Source organism: Microcaecilia unicolor, chromosome 2, assembly GCF_901765095.1.
Source record: "Microcaecilia unicolor chromosome 2, aMicUni1.1, whole genome shotgun sequence".
In the NCBI taxonomy this organism is placed as follows: domain Eukaryota; kingdom Metazoa; phylum Chordata; class Amphibia; order Gymnophiona; family Siphonopidae; genus Microcaecilia; species Microcaecilia unicolor.
In genome coordinates, this window is record NC_044032.1 from 377,616,139 (window position 1) to 377,637,200 (window position 21,062).

General features: G+C 41.7%; 1 protein-coding gene across 2 annotated transcripts in view; it reads right to left on the minus strand.

Moving 5' to 3' along the window:
* EPHA5 (EPH receptor A5) overlaps positions 1 to 21,062 on the minus strand; it is a 609,249-nt gene that overhangs the window by 72,581 nt on the left and 515,606 nt on the right. For both annotated transcript variants that reach the window (XM_030194566.1, XM_030194568.1), the window contains exons 9-11: positions 9,992 to 10,059; positions 6,285 to 6,410; positions 1,704 to 1,889 (exon numbers count right to left, since the gene is read on the minus strand). In XM_030194566.1, the coding sequence (XP_030050426.1) occupies positions 1,704 to 1,889; positions 6,285 to 6,410; positions 9,992 to 10,059 (380 nt within the window). The remainder of the gene's footprint in view (positions 1 to 1,703; positions 1,890 to 6,284; positions 6,411 to 9,991; positions 10,060 to 21,062) is intronic.

Genomic DNA, 21,062 nt, shown 5'->3' on the forward strand with positions numbered 1-21,062 from the left:
TACTGTGATGCCCATGTCTTTGTTTATGGCAACCTTCGAGGAGTAGCTCTTGCAGCAGTTTGAGTGGATAGAGTGCTTCTTTTCTCAAGAAAATGCTGCAGCTTTAACATCAACAAAGTCCAAGACAGAGGCAATCTAACCAATATTCGAGAGCCATGCTGTGCCTCAAAGATATGGCACAACACTGAGGCCTGGAGTGTCTTTCAGGCATAGCATTTCTTTCAAAATTCAGACATACATGACAGCTTTTTCATATCCTGCAGTAATAGAAGGGGGGGGGGGGGGGATTAGGATTTTAGTAATAGATTCAAGTGATTTACATTCAGTTAAAACAGGAATTTTCCTATCCATGGAGGGTTTTCAGTGGAAGTCTGTACCTATGGAAATGGAAGGTTAAGCGACTTGCCCAATAATGCACGGAGCAGCAGTGGGAATTGAACTCTAGCTTGCCTAGTTTTTAGCCCACTGCTTTGACCAATAGGCAACTCCTCACATGTACTGTATATATAAAAAACATTTTAGTTGTACCTCAGAAGGCAGTATATTAGATGCATGATTCTTTACCCTCTAGCCTTCTAAAGGGAGTGGCCTAGTGGTTAAAGCATCAGCCTTGATATGCATAGGTGGCTGGTTCAAATCCCACTGCTGTTCCTTGTGATCTTGGGCAAGTCACTTAGGGGCCATTTTACTAAGCCAAGCCACGCAAGCACCTACACATGACAATTCTGAGTTACCGCCTTGTGGTAATTTCATTTTTGGTTGGCATGCATCCCACAAATATTTGTTATTTTCTGGTGCGCGTAGCTGATGCACGCCAAGTGGCATTTGATGCACGTAGGTCATTACTGCCCGGTTACCACATGAGACTTTATCACTAGGTCATGGCTGGCAGTAAGGTCTCAGACCTAAAATAGACGCGCGACAATTTCCTTTTTGCCGCAACGTCCATTTTTAGCCATGTGCTGCCCAGTTACTGCGGGAGCCCTTACTGCCACTTCAATGGGTGTTGTTAAGGGCTCCTCCCAAAATGGCTGCATGGCAAGTGCTTTACTTGCCACATGGACATTTCTTGTAGGAAAGAGAGACCCGCTGCGGTAAAAGGGAGGCTTCGGCATGCATGAAAAACACGCGCCAACACCAGGGCAGGCCCCATTTTGCCACAGCTTGGTAAAGGGGGCCCTTTTACAAAGCTACAGTAAAAAGAGGCCTTTGGTAATGTGGACACATGAAAATTGTCATGCGCTGAGGGCACTTTAACCACAGCTGGAATTTGCATTATTTTAAATGGAAATAGTATATGGCCGTGCGCTAATAAAAATAATGGCGAACGGCGATTTACTGCTTTAGCCCTTATTGCATTCTATTTAGTAGGCGGTAGGAGCTCAAGCACTAAGGTAATCGGACAGCACACGCTGATGGCCAATTACCGCCAGGCATGCCTACATTCTGCCCCGTCCTAGAAAATAAACAAATATTTTCTGGCTTGGGAAACGCTGTGCAGCAAACATAGAACTATCGCAGGGTGCTGTGGCACATCATGCAGTATTGCTGTTTTGCCAGACGCTACCTGCACGGTAGCCCTATCATGCTTTTGTAAAAGGGCCCCTTAACTACGCTCTCTTTAAATTTTAAAGTAAGTAGCTGAACATGATATACAGATTTCCTGTTGAACAGATAAGCAGGCCATATTTCCTGGTACCTACTTTTTGTGACGACACCTTCTAAGTGAATGATGTTGGGATGATCAAATTGTCCCATAATACTTGCTTCTCCCAGGAAATCTCTTCTCTGTTTTTCAGTGTAGCCCACTTTAAGAGTCTTGATAGCCACTGCAAATTCTCTTTTACCAGGCAATTTTAAACGTCCACTGCAAACTTCACCAAATTCTCCTTTCAAAGACAAGAATGGAATAATAATTAAGAACATAGGAAATACATATGAAACATGTACAATTTATTTTTAAAGATTATTAATGGGTTCCCATATTTATTTAATTAATTAATTAACATAAATAGACATATTGATACATATATACATTCCTACCTATTTACAGAGAAACTTTATATCGATAGTAGGGATGAGCAGCCAGAATGTTTTCATGTTGTGTCATTCTTTGTCTTTTCCAAGAATGTTTTTTTTTTCTTTTTTGGTTGGCCATTTTGCAGTAATGGAAGCAAAGTCATCAAGTGGGCCTTTTACAAAGGCGTGATAACGTTTTTAGCGTGCGCTAAAATTAAGCATGTGCTAAATGCTGGAGATGCCTATATATTCCTATGGGTGTCTGTAGCATTTAGCACATGCTAATCATTAGCTACTACACCTTTGAAAAAGACCCCCCAAGTGTTCATTCTTCCTGAAAGACTGTGCACTGATTTTGTGATAGAGTGCACATACACAGTGGTTTGCACATGCGTGATGGTTCAAGCATGCGCAATGGTCTGAATAGACACACAATTTTTTATTTATTTGCTATAATTTGAAAAATACAATCACAAGCATGCACTCATTTAAAGTAACACAAATAGTTAAAAATAATCAAGCTATAGTGAAAAACATCACAATAATAAGTAAAAATGTTATTCTCCTTAATCCAGAAAACCGTGGAAGTGGGGGGGGGGGGGGGGGGTATGAGGAGAAAAAAGAAGAAACTTCATTTTTTTAACACCACAAGTGGAGGAGATTGATCTTAACATCTCAGCTATTCTGGAGGATTCCATGTCTGATATAACTGAAAGAGCTACTCTGTTGGCATCATTTAGCAAGACCTAAATGCTGTCATTAGAACGTATGCAGCAGAGAAGGAAAGTTTTTTTTGTGGCATTGAGAAAGGCTACTAAGGACCTAGGGGCTATTTTTCTCTTGACTTATCCCTGTAAATGCTTAGTTTGTTTTGCCAGAGTGAAGTATGTTTTCTTTTTACCGGATCAGTTGAAGACTTTCCTAGATCTAAAGAAGATCAGTACTAGGTCAACAGGTGTTAAAGAATGAATGGGCACAGTACTGAGAAACAAGTTCACCCTTTTGGCAAACACTATAGGGTCCTTTTACTAAGCGGCAGTAAGCATTACTGGCTGCTTCTCATGAGCCCAAATATACTACCGTGGGACATACTCAAGTACCCTACAGCAGTTCAGGCATCTGCGCAGGCTTCCCCAGTGAATAGGTGTACCCAGCACTAATCCGCTAGTGCAGCTATATTGCCGCATTCCAACCAGTTAGCCTACTATATAGGTATCAGTAAGGGCTCACACGCTAATTAGGAAATCAGTGCCTGGATATTAATAGAAAAAATGGAAATGTGGCCATTTTACAGCCATGCTAAACATGGCCTCAGTGCACAGGGAAACCCTCATGCTAATCAGAGCGCGTGGCCCCTTTTAGTGCAGCTTATTAAAAGGGCCCCTATGATTGGCAAATGAAAAACACAAATTCTCTTTTTTTTTCTGCTCGTTTTCATTCATTAACCCTTTAGTGTCCAATGTTCCCATCAATCTGTTCCCATATGGCATATTACGGGAACAATGGACACTAAATTAATGTATATAGTGAACATGGAATATACTGTGACAGTCCATCCCTAATAAATAGATTAGATAGCTATATATCTATGTCTGTATAACCATATTGTGTGTGTGTGTACAGTGTAGAGAGAGGTAGATATCTCTCTAGCCCTCTCTCTTCCCCCATAGCTATTTATCTGTTAATATACATAGATACTTAGAAAGAGAGAGAGAGAAAAATCCCCCCCTTCTTGCTATATATATTTATATACTAGTAAAAAAGGCCCGTTTCCGAAACAAATGAAACGGGCACTAGCAAGCTTTTCCTCGTCGGAGTGTATGTTTCAGGAAGAGTGTGTGTGAGAGATGGAGCGTGTGTGTCAGAGAGAGTGTGTGTGTGTGTGTGTGTTTGTGTGAGAGAGAGAGTGTGTGATAGACAGAGTGTCTGTGTGTGAGAGACTGTGTGTGAGAGAGAGAGGGACAAAGAGATAGAGAGTGTGTGTGTGTGTGACAGAGACAGTGTGACAGACAGTGAGTGTGTCAGAGAGAGTGTATGTGAGAGACAGAGAGTGAGTGAGTGTGTGGTCTGAGGAACCGCCTCACCCCTCCCTCTCCCCTGCCCCCCTGCAGCCACCTATGTGCAGTGACCCTCCTCTCCCCCTGACCCCCCTGCAGACACCCATGTCCATCAACCCTCCTCTCCCCCTGCTGCGTCCCTCCTGTCGCCCCTGCCCTGCCTGCAGCCACCCATGTGGTCTCAGGACCCCTCCCCACCAATCCTCTTCTCCCCCTGCAGGCACGCATATGCAGCATCCCTTCTCTCTCCCCTGTCCCCCCTGTAGCCACCCATGTCCAGCAACCCTCCTCTTTCCCTGTCCCCCTGCAGCTACCGATGTCCAGCGACCCTCCTCTCCCCTGCAGCCACCCATGTCCAATGACCCTCCTCTCCTTTCCCCTGGCCCTCCCTGTAGCGACCCATGTCCAGCGACCCACCTATCCCCCTGTCCCCCCTGCAGCCACCCATGTACAGCAACCCTCCTCTCCACCTGCCCCCCTGCAGTGACCCTCCTGTGTCCCCTGTCCCCCCTGCAGCCACCATTGCGGTCTCAGGATCCCCCTCCCCATCTCCCTCTTCCCTGCCCCCCTGCAGCCACCTATGTGCATCAACCTTCCCCCCCCGCCCCCTTCCAGCCACCCATGTCCAATGACACTCCCCTCCCCTCCCAGTGCATCACCCAAGGCCCTCTGTAACGGTGCATCACCAAGCCCCTCCCCCCTTGGCGCATCACCCGACCCCTCCCCCTCCCCCTGGTGCATCACCAAGCCCCTCCCCCCACCCACATCAACCCCCTCGCCACCCGCAACCGCAAATACTAACGGTGTCCGGCGCTGCTGCTTCTCCTGTTGAGCAGCAGCAGCCGGTATCAAAAGAAGAAAACAATACAAAGTTTTTAAAACTAAGACGCACCTCCGTAGACAGCCATATCAAATTGGCTGACGTCTCTGCAGCCGCTCCTCCTCTCCCCTCCGACGTCGCTGCGCTCCTCCGGGTCTTCCTCCAGGGGGAGTGACGTAGAGGGGAGAGGAGGAGCAGCTGCAGAGACGTCAGCCAATGTGAGATGGCTGTCTACGGAGGTGCATTTTAGTTTAAAAAACTTTGTGTTGTTTTCTTCTTTTGATAGCGGCTGCTGCCGCTCAACAGGAGAAGCAGCAGCGCTGGACACCTTTAGTATTGGCGGCTGCGGGTGGCGAGGGGGTTGATGTGTGTGTGGGGGGGAATAGGGGCTTGTTGATGCGCTGGGGAGGAAGGGGGTTGGGTGATGCGCCGTTGGGGAGGGGCTAGGTTGATGCGCCGGGGGGGGCACTTGGAGGTGTTTCGTAGGCAGGGGAGGAGTACTCCTTGCCCTGCTTGGCTCGCGGATTGGCAGGGGAGGGGCTTGGGTGATGCGCCATACAGGAGCAGTGAGCACGAATGCTTCAAGGTTTTTGTCCACGCTGCCAGCCTCAGAACGTTGGAAGTGTGTTTTATTATATAGGATATATATGGATGTATATATAGATGTATGTATATATAGACACAGATGTAAAGGCATCTGTATATCTATGTATCTATTCATCTCTCTCTTTATATCTATAATTTAGGGCTACATTTTGATAAAAACTTTTATCACAATTAGTCACCAATTAAAGGTATGCTATTTGTTTTCCCCCACTGCAGCTGCTTGTGACTCTAGAGTCACAAGCAGCTGCAGTGGAGAAAAAAACAACATACCTTTAATCACACAATTAATCAAACAATTAATCGCAATTACAATTTTTAATCAAAATGCAGCCCTAAAAATCTAAGTTGCAGTAAAAGGGGCCCTGCGCTAGCGGCAGAATAAATTTTTGCCGCACATAGAGCCCTCTTTTTCAGCTGAGGGTAAAAAATGTGCAATTACCACCAGAAAACCCCCCTCTGGTGATAATTCTGGCAGTGCCGGAAATGCAGCCGCGGTGCTCCAGCAGTGGTTCCAGATTGCCACGCAGTGTGGCAACCCTTTAGTAAAAGGGCCCCTTAAAGAATAAAAAGCAATGAAACGATAAGAAATACAAAATACAAATTGAAAAATTACAAATGAAAGAATCTAAAACAGTATGCAAAATAACTACAAACAGCCTTACAGTTTTCAGAGTCTACTTCAGAAATGCAGCCCTAATCTATGTCTATCTATCTATCTGAAGAATATAACAAGCAGAAAGAGGTTTTTTTTTCCCCAAGTCAAGTATAACTGATCCACATACCTGCTCCAATAACTCTTTCAATTGTTATACATGAGGCATCTATCTCCTTTGCAAATTCATGGACAGCTTGATTGGGGTCCTCATAGGTATGTGGGTCAATATAAGTTTTTACTCCTGGCAGTTTAACTGTGAAAATATATCAAAGTTTCAATGGTATACAGTGACAGATTAATGCAGTAGCAAACATGGCTTGAAACAAGGCTTTTGTCTTAATTTGATTTCTCCATTTACATATGTGAAGATAAGATGCTGTTACCACTAGGGCTGCATTCCAATTACATTTTAATCACTATTAATCATGCAATTAAAAAAATTTAATCATGATTAATCTCACAATTTAAATTATTGTATTTATTTATTTACCACTGCTGCTCCTTGTGACTCTGAACAAGTCATTTAATCCTCCACTGCCCCAGGTACAATATAAGTGCCTGCATATAATATATAAACTGCTATGATTGTAACCAAAGAAAGGCAGTATATCAAAAACCTTTTCCCTTGCCTTCCTTAAAGGACTGATAATTTCCCTCCCTCTCAAGCTTTCCCTCTTGTTCCACCTTCTCTGACATCACTTCCTGTTTCTGCATGGGCAGGAAGGGTCAAATGGAAAACTTTGGGCAGCATAAGTGCAATGGTGCCGCTGTCGGGACAAACAGAAAACCACCTTTAAGGTAGACAAGCGCTGTGTGTGTGTGTGTGTGTGTGGTGGGGTGTTGAATTGCGTGTGGATGGAAAGATGCTGAATCACGATGAGAACAGGGGTTGAGAGTGGAACAGATCAGATGAGATGTTTGGAGGAGACAGGAAACATTGCAACATGATTAATTTTTTAAATTGTGATTAATTTTTTAATTGTAATTAACAATTAATGCATTAATCGCAGAATTATCATCTTTCACAAATTGTTTTAACATCAACTGAATAGAGTCCAATCTTATTTCATAAGCAATATTTATTTATTTATTGATAGCATTTGTACCCCGCAATATTCCAAACAAGTTCAGGTTCAATGTGGCTTACATAAAACTTTTAAAGCAAATTACAATAAGAGAACTATAATGAAATACAAAACAATAACAAGTAAAAACATCCAAGCAATAAGATGAATCATTTTGAAATAACAATCTAACTTAGGGCCCTGTTTACTAAGGTGCACTAGCATTTTTAGCGTGTGCAAAAAATTAACACATGCTAACCGTGCACATAGGAATATTATGGGCATCTACAGGGTTAGCATGTGCCGATGCATAGCATGTGCTAAAAACGATAGCACACCTCTACTGCTGCTTAGTAACTCACTAAATGCTAGAGACGCCCATATATTCCTATTGGCACCTCTTAACATTTAGGGCACGCTAATCATTTGCATGCACTAAAAACGCTAATGTGCCTTTGTAAAAGACCCCCTAAATAAAAATGCTTTCAACAATTTATGAAATTTCAAGTAGCCAGTAACATGTCTGAGTGACTTTGGTAGGGAATATAAATACTCGGATCAATACTTGGGCAAAACTGAAAGAAGCTATTTTAAAGGAGACAAACCTTTATGTTAGAAGTACATAAAAGTAAGAGGAAAAGAAGGCCACTTTGGTTCTCAAATGTAGTACAAGATTGCAGAAAGAAGAAGACAGTACCTAGAAAAGCTAGGAGAAGTTGGAAAAGCCGACAGGAAAGCAAAGATGCAAATGGAAGAAAAGATATCCAATATGGTAAAATTGGAAGACAACAAGTTTTAGAAATGTAAGTGATAGTAGGAAGTGCCAAAATGGCATTGTGCAACTCAAGGGTAAAGGGGCGATATATATACAGTAGAAGCTGATACGGCTAAAGCTGAGCTGCTTAGCAATTATTTCTGTTCTGTGCTCATGGATGAAAGGCTAGGGGTAGGACCACAGAAAACAAATGATAATGGGAATGGATGTGTGGTAGACCCAGACCAATTCTCAGAAGATTATGTTTGTGAGGAGCAAGCTAAACTAAAAATAGACAAAGTAATGAGGCCTGATGGGATTCATCCAAGAGTACCCAAGGAACTCAGAGAAGTTCTGGCAGCTCCGTTGTCTGACATTGTCAATGCTTCCTTAGAGTATGGTGTGGCCTAGAGGACAGGAGAAGGGCAGGTGTGGTCTATTTGCACAAGAGCAGAAGTAAGGAGGAGGTTGGGAATTACAGGCCTGTTAGTCTGACCTCAGTGGTGAGTAAATTAATGGAGACACTCAAAAAGGTGGGAAAATGTGGGATACAAAAGTAACAAACAAACAAACAAACAAACAAACAAATAAATAAATAAATAAAGCAGAGGACTGTGAGGTTTCTAGAATTGAATAGACTGCAGAACCAGAGGCAGCATGGTTTCACTAGAGGCAGATCTTGTCAGGCAAATCTGATTTCTTTGACTGGATGACCAAACAGTTAGATATGGGAGGGACGCTAGATATGGTGTACTTAGATTTTAGCAAAGCTTTTAGCATGGTTCTGCATAGGCAACTGATAAATAAACTGAGTGCCCTCAATATGGGCCCTAAAGTGACTGACCGGGTTAAAAACTGGTTAAATGGAAGAAGATAGAGGGTAGAGGTACATGGAGTTTGCTCTGAGGGATTGGTCCTTGGGCCCGCTCTTTTTAACATCTCTGTGAGTGATATTGTGGAAGGTCTCTGGTGGGTTTATCTCTCTGCGGATGATACCAAACTCTGTAATAGGGTAGACACCTCAGATAGTATGGATAATATGAGGAGGGATCTAGTTAAGCTTGAAAAATGGTCCAGATATTGGTAAATAAGATTTAATGGTAAAAAATATAGGGTTATGTACTTTGGGGGGGGGGGGGAGGCCTTTTACTAAGCAGGGATAGGGCTAATGTATGGGTAGCATATGCAAAACTGACACTACTGCTGGGGTAGCGCAGGCACCCTGCAATAATTTCAAAGTTGGTGCGCTGCTTCCCATGGTAGAAAACATTTTTCTATTTTCTACCACGGGACGTTCCCGGCAGTAATCGGCAGTGTGGCCATATTAGTGCATGTTGCCTGATTATCGCACACGTAGCGTGTGATCCCTTACCGCTAGGTCAATGGTGGAGGAAAGTTCAGGCAGTATATAGCCGTGCGCTACTTTTAATTTAGTGAATGGCCATTTACTACCCCATTAAAAAAGACCTTTTTCCTAGTCACAGTAAAAAAATGGCCAAGCACGTGCCAATTTCATGCGTCCAAACTACTGCAGGCCACTTTTCCGTTGCTTAGTAAAAGGGCTCCAGTCTGTCCAGCACCGGTTTCACTTCCCAATTACCGGCGTCGCCACCCAATCTCCTATCATATCACTAGTACCACTGGTACTGACACATCTTTACACTGGTCACTCAAAAAATATGAAGAGTGTTCTGAAGGATGTTTTCCCATTTTAAGAGGAACATTTAGTATCTTGGATATTTCTATTGCTTTAGGACAGTAGCTCATGTATTATGGTCTTTTGTGTCAAATTCCGCCAAGACAAAGGGCTTCTGATTTTTTGTTTCAGAGATTCAAAAGTGACTTTATATATACTGTAACACTATTATGCTCCAGTTTCAGTAGGTGCAAAAATCCAAAAGAAGCAGAACAGTGTACTAGAAATGCTGCTGCAACAGTGCGAATCTCTGTTCTGTACACTGCATCTCTAATAGGGTTCGAAAGTAAAGGTTTCCAAAACATTTGCCTGGCACTTACTGTGACCGTTGTGAAAGTGCATCTTCTCTTCCTCTGGATCTTGTTTAGCTTTGCTGTAGCCGCAGCGCCTGGAACAAAGTAAGATTCATCCATCATATGATCTGAACCCTTTAATTAGTTCAGCCGCACAGCAGTGGGAGCCAGAGAAAAACAAGTCTGCTGAAACTTTTAGGAAGAAAATAACACATCTGTGATCTGAGTTCTGTCAGCTTTGCATTCCCTAAGAGCAGGAAATGTAAAAATTAAAAGTATAATTATGCCAATGTGTAGTTCGTTAGGTGAAAAGTGAGCAGTTGAGCCCAATCTGCTGATTACTCGACAGGTGTGGCACAATACATGTCCAATATTTAATATCTTTTCAAGTTTTCAGTATTGCAACATTCAGAAATGGCTGCCTTGTACACCTGCAGATTGCCACTTCATGCGTTGGTAATATCTGGCCCCCAACTTCTCTTCTGGGGAACTACTAATACAATTTCTAGTCATATCAATAAACTTTGCAGCACATGAGGAATGACATAACTGGCTCTTCCAGTAAAATCTGAATTCTGCTCATTATAACACATTTGGATAGATGAGAAGAGCATAAATAACATTACCAGGTAGTATATTCCTCATCACTCATTAACCAGAACAACACCTGGTATGCTCACATTGTAATACTGCTTGCAAGATTGGGTACGAAAGTCCTAAATTGGTGATGAATAGTATTTCCCAACATCTTTAAGTTAAAATCCTAGATAAACTAACAAATTTACTGCAATTTTCCATAGCTGAGTACGACTAAGATGTCTATTGTACAGAAAACAAAAAATGCAAACTTCCTTGCAGAGGCATTTGCCTGCTACCACCCACTCAACAACCATAAATGATAACTATAAACATAACAGTTGTGGCATAACAGGCTGCAGTTTTATGAACAGAACCATTAACATACACTTGGAAACTTTATTTATTTATTTGAAAATCTTTTTTTTATTGAAGATTGAAAAAGAGGTATATAGACAATCCCATATAACAAACCATCCCCAATTCTCAACCTGTCTCCATCATCACAATATCACCACAAGTTAGTCAGTGACAACCTAACCCATGTCCAATTCATATTCATATATGTATCCCCAAGCATGACCTGCGGTATCACCAAATCATGCTACTTCCCCCCCCCACCCCGAGCCCATGGCAGTAATCTACATGGAATATCAAAAAAGAATTATTTGCTAAAAAATGCCTATGAATGTTAGCACCCTGCAAAAAACCTAACAACATTAAATAAATAAAACCTTAACTACCCCTGGAGGCACTATGAAGTAATTGTCCAGAAATGTGCTTCTATCACAGGTTTCAGTTGGCGTTTCTAGAAAAAAAGAGCACAGAAAACAACTCTGCTCCCAACATTCCAAAAGACACAACCTACATACAAAAATGCAAAATCAAAAACAGTTCAAAAGAACTGATATGCTCAATACACTTATCTTCACAGCTGTAGGACAAATGGAAGCCTCCAAAATTACCACGGGGCTATTCCTTATTCAATCATCATTGAGCTTGACTACAAAGCACAATGGATGCAAATCCTCAACAGGGAGATCCCGTTTCATATTCCTCTTCAGGAGGTAGGGTTGAGTATTTTCACAAACGTACATGGACCTTCCCTCCCTGGCACTGCTTCCACATCATCCAGTATTTACACACCCCAAAGAATCACTTTCAGATGAGCATGGTTATGGTAAAAATCAATTTGGTACAACATCTCTTCCCTCACCCCTTCCAATCCACCAAATTAACCTACCGCCTACGTGTTATGTGTCCAAACACACCCAAAACCCAACAAAGAGATTAGTGGGTGGGTCAAAACCCACCATCCTCTGAGCTCCATCAGAAAAAACCCTCATCAGCCTGCCAAAATTTCCCCTTTTTCCACACCTTTCACAACTACGGTTGGTGCTTCCTTTCCAGCACCAATCATATTCTTTCCTTACAAATGTGCCACTATTAACCTACACTTCAGCTTACTAAAAATTTTTCTAAAGGTGCAGGCAAGGGTGATTGAGTGGCTCAGCCATGTTAAGTCACCCTGGTTCTAATTTACCAGCAGGCTCATTTTCAAAAGAGATAGATGTCCAAAATGTGACATGTCAGCATTTGGATGTTTATCTCACAGAAATGTCCAAATCAGTATTATCAAAACCTCCTTTTGGATGCATTTCTCTGAAGTCCATCAGAAGGCTGTCCAAATCTCAAGGGGGTGTGCCATGGGCGTATTCAAGGCGGGACTTGGGCGTTCCTAAGACATGGACGTCTTTCAGCAATAATGGAACAAAACAAAGACTAAAACTTAGATGTTTTGAGCTAGGCCTGTTTTTATAACAAACAGCTGCAGTGGGAATTGAGCCCACTACCCCAGGGTCAAGGTCTGCTGTGCTGGCCACTAGGCTACTCCTCTACTCCCCATAAGAGGTGCCCCAAATGACCAGATGACCACTGGAGGGACTCAGGGATCACCTCCCCTTACTCCCCCAAATCACAAACCATTTTTACTAACAGCACTTTCAAAAGTTTAAAAATTTACAAGAGCTGAGTGCCTATATGTGTTCAAAATGTCACTGAACTCTTAAATGTAGAACCTTAAAAATAGTTGGGCCACAGAGAGGCATATTTTCAAAGCACTTAGCCTTCCAAAGTTCCATAGAAAGCTATGAGCATATTTAGGGCAGAGAAAAGAACTTTTTCAATATGAAGCTCATTACTTAGGCTCATAACTATAAGCAAATGAATTGGAGGCCTATATTTAAAGTTTAATGTTTAATCTCCTAAATTAAGATGAATTTTCAGCTGAAAACAATAGGGGACACATTTAGGGACTCTTTTACAAAGGTATGCTAGCGTTTTTAGTGCACTTTAAATGTTTGAGATGCCCATAGGAATATATGGGTGTCTCTAGCATTTAGCACACACTTATTTTTGGCGCATGCTAAAAATGCTAGGGTGCTTTTGTAAAAAGGGCTGTAAGGCTCCTAATTTAGGAACTCTGCCTTTTGTTTAATATTGGGCCTGAAATATTTAGCACTGCAGAGAAACCCCATTTATATTCCTCATTTATCAGTGCTACAAAGTGAGGATACAATGGTTCAAAATGGATTTTAAAAGATATTACAAGTTTGAAAAACATATGCAAGCCGATACTCAGCCGGCAGCAGTCAGCTTTTTTCTTAATGCCGCAGATATTCAGTGGTGGACAATGTGCGGGCACCAGAACTGAATATCTTGGATTAAATTGTCCTGCTGTGCGTGCCAGAATATTGGCCAGCACCTGAAAACTTTCACAGTGCTGTGCTAGCCATCTGAGCCCCCTGCGGTGCTCCCGAAATAGCCCCCTCCTTTTTCCCTCTCCCCCTGCCTGTGACTTTAAGTACTACCCTTCCACTCCCCCTACCCCCACTTCTTGGTAGGCCTTCTTGGGCCTACATTAGCTCCTTGGTGGTCCATTAGAGACAATGAGGGCAGGAGCAAAGTCCATTCGCTCCTGCTCCTTCTGGCTGCCTAAAGAAAATGGCTGCAATGACCCGTTACAGCAGCTTGCGGTACTTGGATGTTCATGTTTCTCAGTGTGAACATATTTTTTTTTTCTAAATGAAGGTGTTTTATTATACCCACTGACAAAAATACCATGCTACAGTACCAGTAAGTTTAAAAAAACAGCTTACCTTATAACTATTGAGATACCAACAAATTTGCACAGATAAATCAGTCTCTGCTTTGCAAAAATGTCAATATCCTGTAAAGGTTTTAGATTATATAAATATGTTAAGTTCTAAAGACAGAGTATTTTCACCTCCAGATGATTCTATAGAAACAAGTATGATGCATTTTTCAGAGAGGATGTAGCAATAATCTTAAAAAAAAACATTGGGGTATCATAAAATTGCATCTTTTTTTTCCTACTATTGATTTAAGAATTGCCTACTCCAGAAACAAGAGTCTGAAAGAGCTCTTGAGCACTGCAATGTTACCGGAGCAATTGAAACAAAAATATATCGTAGACCATTATAAATGCGGATCATACAAGATGTGAAATGTTTATTTACAGTTAAAAGAATTTATCAGTCCTGTTGATCAGACTGTTTATAAACTGTAAATCAGATCATGTAGTGTATGTGATCACATGCCCGTGTAAAAAGTTTTATGTTGGAAAACTATTAGATCCCTTAACATCAGAATGAATGAACATCATTCAGGCATTGTAAAAAGCAAGACTGAATTGCCTTTGGCTAAACATTGTAATGACGAGAGCCATTCTTTCCAATAGTTGGAAAATGTTTTGGAACTGAACATGTGAACATTAGTAAACCTGGTGGTGATCGAGTGCGGTTGTATTACAAAGAGAGCAGTGGTGGGAGAGGACAAGATGGTGGCGTGACGAGAAGGCCAAGCGGTTCAGCTCCCTACCTTCACTCGTTGGAGAGACATATTTTCCTGCTCCCTTATGCCTAAAAGGAGGGGTAAGCGGCGCGTTGGCCCCACTACACCAGCGATAACTGTGGTGGGACCGATGAACTGCTTTATTGCACTCGGATGTTCCTCGGGACTGGACTCCTTGCTGTTAGAGGGAGTGGTGGGAGGTGACTCGCTCCTCCAACTTGAGGCTGAAACCTCTCTCAGCCCCGATATTTGGAGGCCTCTGCTCATGCCGGCGGTGGAGCAGCGACGTGAACAGGAAACCCCTTGTTTTGACATCCAGGGAGTGCTTCCTGCAGCGGGGTCAGGTCACAGCATCAATCCGTCTGGCATTTCTATTCAGAAGAGCAAGGTACAGGAAAGAGTCGGCGTTCTGGCGGACTCTGAAGCTGCAGAGGAGAGACAGCCTTCTGGTGAAATTTCGACTGAAATAACTTCTCTTAGTAAGTCCTTTTTGCCTGTATAACCACCAACTATCACCTTAGACACTATATGGGAAGCTCTTTTGGGTTTGGAAACCTCGTTTTCCCAAAAAATTAGTATCTGTGATCCAGTGTACTCAGATTCCCTCAGAAAAAATCTCTATGTTGGAAACAAAAAAGCTTACCCTCCAGTCTCTAAGACCATATAAAAAGAAGAATACTAATCAACCTGTTGCTGAAGGAGCTGATGTTTCTTTTGATACTTTAAATCTTACACCAATGCTTGAAGATGATGATTTGGGCTCTAAACCCGCAACTTTAATAGTGACTTTTGTATTACAACCTGTACGAGACTGGATACTGAAACACTTTTTCCGGCATAGAGAAGAATTTATGAACTATAAGATTAAAGTATTTCCAGATATTGCTAGAGTAACCCAAAAGAGGCGCCAACGTTTTCTTAAACTCCACCCCTGGGTCGTACAAATGAGTGGTTTGTTTTGGTTGAATTTCCCCTGCAAATGTGTATTGAAAGTAAACTCAGTAAAATATGTTTTTTTATGATCCTATGCATTTAATTTCCTTTTTGGACTCGAAGACTGTTGTATCTCCAACTATAGTAATATCTTCGTCTACTCCATAATTAATATAATTGTCCGAGTAGTTCTCTCTCTAAGTTTAACTTTAAGTAGTGATATAAATATTTAATGGAATTGTACCTTGTTCTCTTTCTTTAGTTGTGGACAAGAGATCAGATAAGAATATATAGTGCCTATTATATATTTGTGTAATATGAAGTTTTAATATTACCTATCTTTTCTGTATCAAGAATATTCTTGATTTAATTTGTGAATTGATAAAAAAATAATAAAAAAAACAATGCAAAGAGAGCAGTGCTAGATATAAAAATTGAGATCTCTGCAGCCACATGGCTTGAATAACAATTTTGAATTGTCAGCGTTTTTGTATCTTGCTAAGGATGTAAAAAGAACTGAAGCGGTGCAAAGAAAAGCTACAATAATGGTATGGGATTTGCGTTACAAGATGTATGAGGAGAGACTTGCGGACCTCAACATGTATACCCTGGAGAAAAGGAGAAACAGGGGTGATATGATACAGACGTTCAAATATTTGAAAGGTATTAATCTGCAAATGAACCTTTTCCGTAGATGGGAAGGCGGTAGAACTAGAGGACATAAAATGAGATTGAAGGGGGGCAGACCCAAGAAAAATGTCAGGAAGTATTTCTTCACGGAGAGAGTGGTGGATACTTGGAATGCCCTCCCGCAGGAGGTGGTGGAGATGAAAACGGTAACGGAATTAAAAAATGCGTGGGATAAACATAAAGGAATCCTGTTCAGAAGGAATGGATCCTCAGAAGCTTAGCCAAGATTGGGTGGCAGAGCCGGTGGGGGGAGGCGGGGCTAGTGGTTGGGAGGCGGGGATAGTGCTGGGCAGACTTCTACAGTCTGTGCCCTGAAAATGGCAGAAACAAATCAAGGTCAGGTACACACAAAAAGTAGCACATATGAGTTTATCTTGTTGGGCAGACTGGATGGATCGTGCAGGTCTTTTTCTGCCGTCATCTACTATGTTACTATGTAACAACTAATAAAGTTATGTGGTTGAAATAAGAACTGCGCTTACTTAGCTTTTAGGGCACTCTGTCTGGATGCTGAGCCTGATGGCATCCTTATGAAATACAGGTGCCATTTCAAAATCAACATACACCAGGAAGTGATGTGGTGTTTGATGAAAAGTATGTCATGAATATGCTAAGATTCATTACGGAGTGTACATTTTCTTTCTAGTTCTTAGATTGATCTGTGCCAGAGATGGTTGGGTTGAGAGCATATCTAAATGCAGCTTCTGATGAAGCCAGAGGGTAGCTTGTTTAATTTCTCTTCAATCATATTGTGTAACTTGAGATTGGCATACATTTTTGCAGACTTGTATAAGGTTTTTGTACTTTTAGAAATCAGAAAAACAGGGGTTTTTGACCGTTGAAAGAAATACAAGTTGCAGGATGAGCATTGATAGCTCTCCATAAATATGTGAAGTCTTTTCCCCTGAAAATAAAAATCATGTCATATATAAATTTTTAAAAAGTGTAATTTAGGGCAAAACCCGTGTAAACACTTTGCATATGTTTTGGTGTTTGTAGCATAATTTTGCAAAGTATTTTCTCTTTTGATATATTTGGAATTTTGCTCCTACTATGTTAGTCACATACTGAATGCAACAAAACAGATCCTGAAATAATTATAACTATTAAAATATCTCCATTTGAGTTACTTATAAATTATTGTGTATGACAAAATAAACATAGCCTCTCAAATACAGATAATATATTTGCAAAAAACCCTCAAATTGTCTTGTATTATAAACATACATACCTTCTGTAAATCTTAACTCAATGAGCTCTTTTTAAATACTACATATGTTATTTGATGAGCCCCACATAGATCTGGAATGCACAGATGTTTCTATCATTAAACAGAAATAACATCTTAACACCTTATGAAGGGGTGGGGTGATTTAAGAATCCTTGGTGTAAAGTGATTGGTGTCTTATTATCTGGGGTGAAATTCAATAGTGCAATACAAACATGTTAACTGATTGTGGGCATCTCTGGAGTTCCATCACACATACAGCAGTGTGTCAGATTAGCATATAAAACTAGGCTCTGGAACCCCCAAAGCTCCATAAAAAACATGCTTCTACAAGACACACCAAGTTAAGCTGCAGCTGGCATCGACTGGCACTCAATCAATGGTTCAGCTTCGCTGGCAACGCAAGGCAGGAACCTTGTTCATTAAACATTATCCACTGCGACTCTTCCAGATGCACATTTTTAATCAATCAGACAAACCAGAGGATAAATAGCATTCTAGGCATAAATGTTTCTTTTTAAGGTCTGAAATGGAAACCCTTTTTCTTCTCCAATAACAAAGGGCGTGTATGTCTCTCCAAAAGAGAGGAGTCCAACTTATTGCAATAATGTTGAGTACAGATTCTGTTGAAAATACATACTATTAATACTGCAAGTTCTCTAAAAATTGTTTTAAAAATTACATTTGACACAGGTGTTTTTGAAGCAGTAGGTTTTTCTCTGATACTATATATGGTGGAGTTTTTTTCGCGGAGGGTATTCAAACCTGTGAGAAAAGTAGACTTGGCTTGGGAATGTTTTTAAAGCCGTAGCACCCCTTTTACAAAGGTGGACTATCATTTTTAGCACGTGCTAAAAATGAGTGTGCATTAAATGTTAAGACACCCATAGGAATATAATAGATGTCTTAGCATTTAGCGCACACACTAATTTTTAGCTTACGCTAAAAATGCTAGCGCACCTTTGTAAAAGACCCCCTTATGGCTTTCCTGCTGAGATTTGAGGTTTCACTTGTTTAAAATTGGAGCAATTTGGTTTGAATTCAGCATAACACTCTCTCAACTGATTTTTAGGCAAAATATTTATTTTTGATATTTGACACATCTAATTCAATGCTACAAATGTTCTAATACAAAAGATGTTAAACAATATAAAAAATCGGTGATATGCTTCAAAGTCAGAGGTTGATATTCAGCCAGTGGCACTCAGCTGGCCACCACCAGCATTAGGCCTGGAAATTCAATACTGGGTCATTTCCGGGCTCTGGCATTGAATTTCTGGGTTTACAGAGCCAGCGAAACCATAGCAATATTCAGCACTTAACTGGCTATGGGGCACTGCATAAAGGGAAAGGGAAATGAGACTTGATATACCGCCTTTCTGTGATATTTTGCAACTACATTCAAAGCAGTTTACGTATATACAGGTACTTATTTTGTAACTGGGGCAATGGAGGGTTAAGTGACTTGCCCAGAGTCACAAGGAGCTACAGTGGGAATTGAACTCAGTTCCCCAGGATCAAAGTCCACTGCACTAACCACTAGGCTACTCCTCATGGATTTTATAAACCGCCTTTCTGTGGGTACAACTAAAGTGGTTTACATATACTATTTGCAGGTAGGCCTGGCTTTTATGTGGTTCTATTTATGCAGCGACTGTGGCAAAACAGGGGACTTTCATGCTTGAGATTTGTAATGTTGCCTTGGTATTTTCCCTGTTTGGCCAGCAGATGGTGTTTGTCTTGTGGAGGCATCCCAGCCAATCAGGTGTTCAGGATATCCACAATGAATATGAGTGAGAGAGAGAGAGAGAGAGAGAGATTTGCATGCACTACCTTCACTACATGTAGACAGGGGCGTAGCCAGACACCCAATTTTGGGTGGGCAGACTCGCCTGCATGCCATATGGTTTCTCAAACATCGCCCCCCCCCCCCCCCGCATATCTTTTAAATAGTAGATTTTCATTGGCAGTGAGCAGCAACTAGTACACACTGCTCATGTTGGCCCCACAGCATGTGTTGCTGCTCGCTGCAGGTGAAGATCTGCCATTTACAAGGTATGCAGTTGTTGAGAGTTTTCGGCTGGTGGGGCTTGGGATCCCTGCCAGCCACATCATAGGTGTGCTGCTACTGAGTGGGCCTGAGCTCAAAGTGGGTGGGCCTGGGCCCACCTGGGCCCACCCTTGGCTACGCCACTGCATGTAGATCTCTCTCATGAACATTCATTGTGAATATCCTGAAAACCTGACTGGCTGGGAAGCTTCCAGGACCAGGTTTGGGAACCATTGTTCTGCTTTATAACTGTAGCAGAGGTCTATTTTCCATTTAGTTCACCTTCTGCAAAGAAATGAGGAAAACCCCTGAGAGGAAGAGTAACCTGTAATGACATTGGTCTAACACCCTTAGGGCTATTGCTTTGTACCCTGACTGGCCCTCAAGCCCAAGATCTAGCCCAGAAGGTGCTGGAATTCTCCAGTCTCAGAGTGGGAATGTGGAGGGGATAGACCTCTACACTGAGACTGTGTTCAAATCCTGTGAGCAAGTTACTTTTCCTGATTTCCCCAGGTACTACTTAGATAGTAACAAGTGTTTAGTTAGCTTTAATACTGAGTCCTTGTTATTTTACTGTTTCTGTTTACCACTTTTACTGTTTACTGTTTTATTTATTTATCTATTTTTAATAATAAAACTATTAGCTTGTTAGCTCTGCTGTCCTGGACTGACTAAGAATCCTGGCAGTTTGTGTTCTCAAGCTGTGAATAGTTTTCTGGGAACTGTGGGACCCCTAGGACTGTGGCCCCAGTGTCCTTAGAATCCACCAGGGAAATAACTTCCGGGTGGCAGACTGACCCAGAGGCAAGCGGGACCCAGTGCTGGGCGGAGGATATGCCAGTGTAGGTGCAGGTAGCCCTGGCCAATGCTGGGTAGGACCCTCCAGGTGGCCACAGGCCTAACCCTAGGTGAGTGCTAGGGATGGTGCTCAGGCATTACATGACCTTTCCTGGTTAAGTGTGAATATTGGTACTTAACCGACCACATGCTGACTCTATCCCTCGAATGTCCTCAAAATAGTTTTGCGTTAGGCGCTAACCAGTCATTTTCAGCAGCACTAACTGGTTAAGTTCTGCTGAAAATGCCTGATTACCCTCGAACAACGATTTAATTGGCCAGGAACCATTTCTGGCCAGTTAAATTGCTTCGAATATTGATCCGTCAGATATCGTTTTGCTGGCTGAATATCACCACTAACTGGATAAACCCCAATTTGTGTCGGAAGATGGCCGCCCTTCTCCTTTGAAAATAAGCAGGATAGTTGAAAAGGGGTATGGCCATGGGTGGGGCATGGGTATTTCTAAAATCTTTGCTCATTATTATAGAATACACCTGCTCTGCACCTAATTCACGTGTCGGGATTTACACCGAGTAAAACATGGCCTAAATGGACGTGACCAAATTTGGTCGCATGGTGAGGTGTGTAGAACTTTAAGCCTGTTCTATAAAGTTTAGACGTATGACTAGGCATAATTTTTTTCCATGTGGATTTTTCAGGCACCATATATAGAATTTCCCCCTATATATACAAATTTCAAATAACCTTAGGAAAAAAGAAATCTTCAATAAACTATTGGTCTAATAAGCAGCAAGCATTGTTTAGGCTGCTAGGAATTATTAGGAAGGGATAGTAAATAAAACCAAGAATACTGTAATGCCTCTGTATTGCTCCTTGAATACTTTGTTCAATTCTGGTTGTCATATCGCAAAAAAAGATATAGCAGAATTAGAAAAGGTTCAAAGAAGTG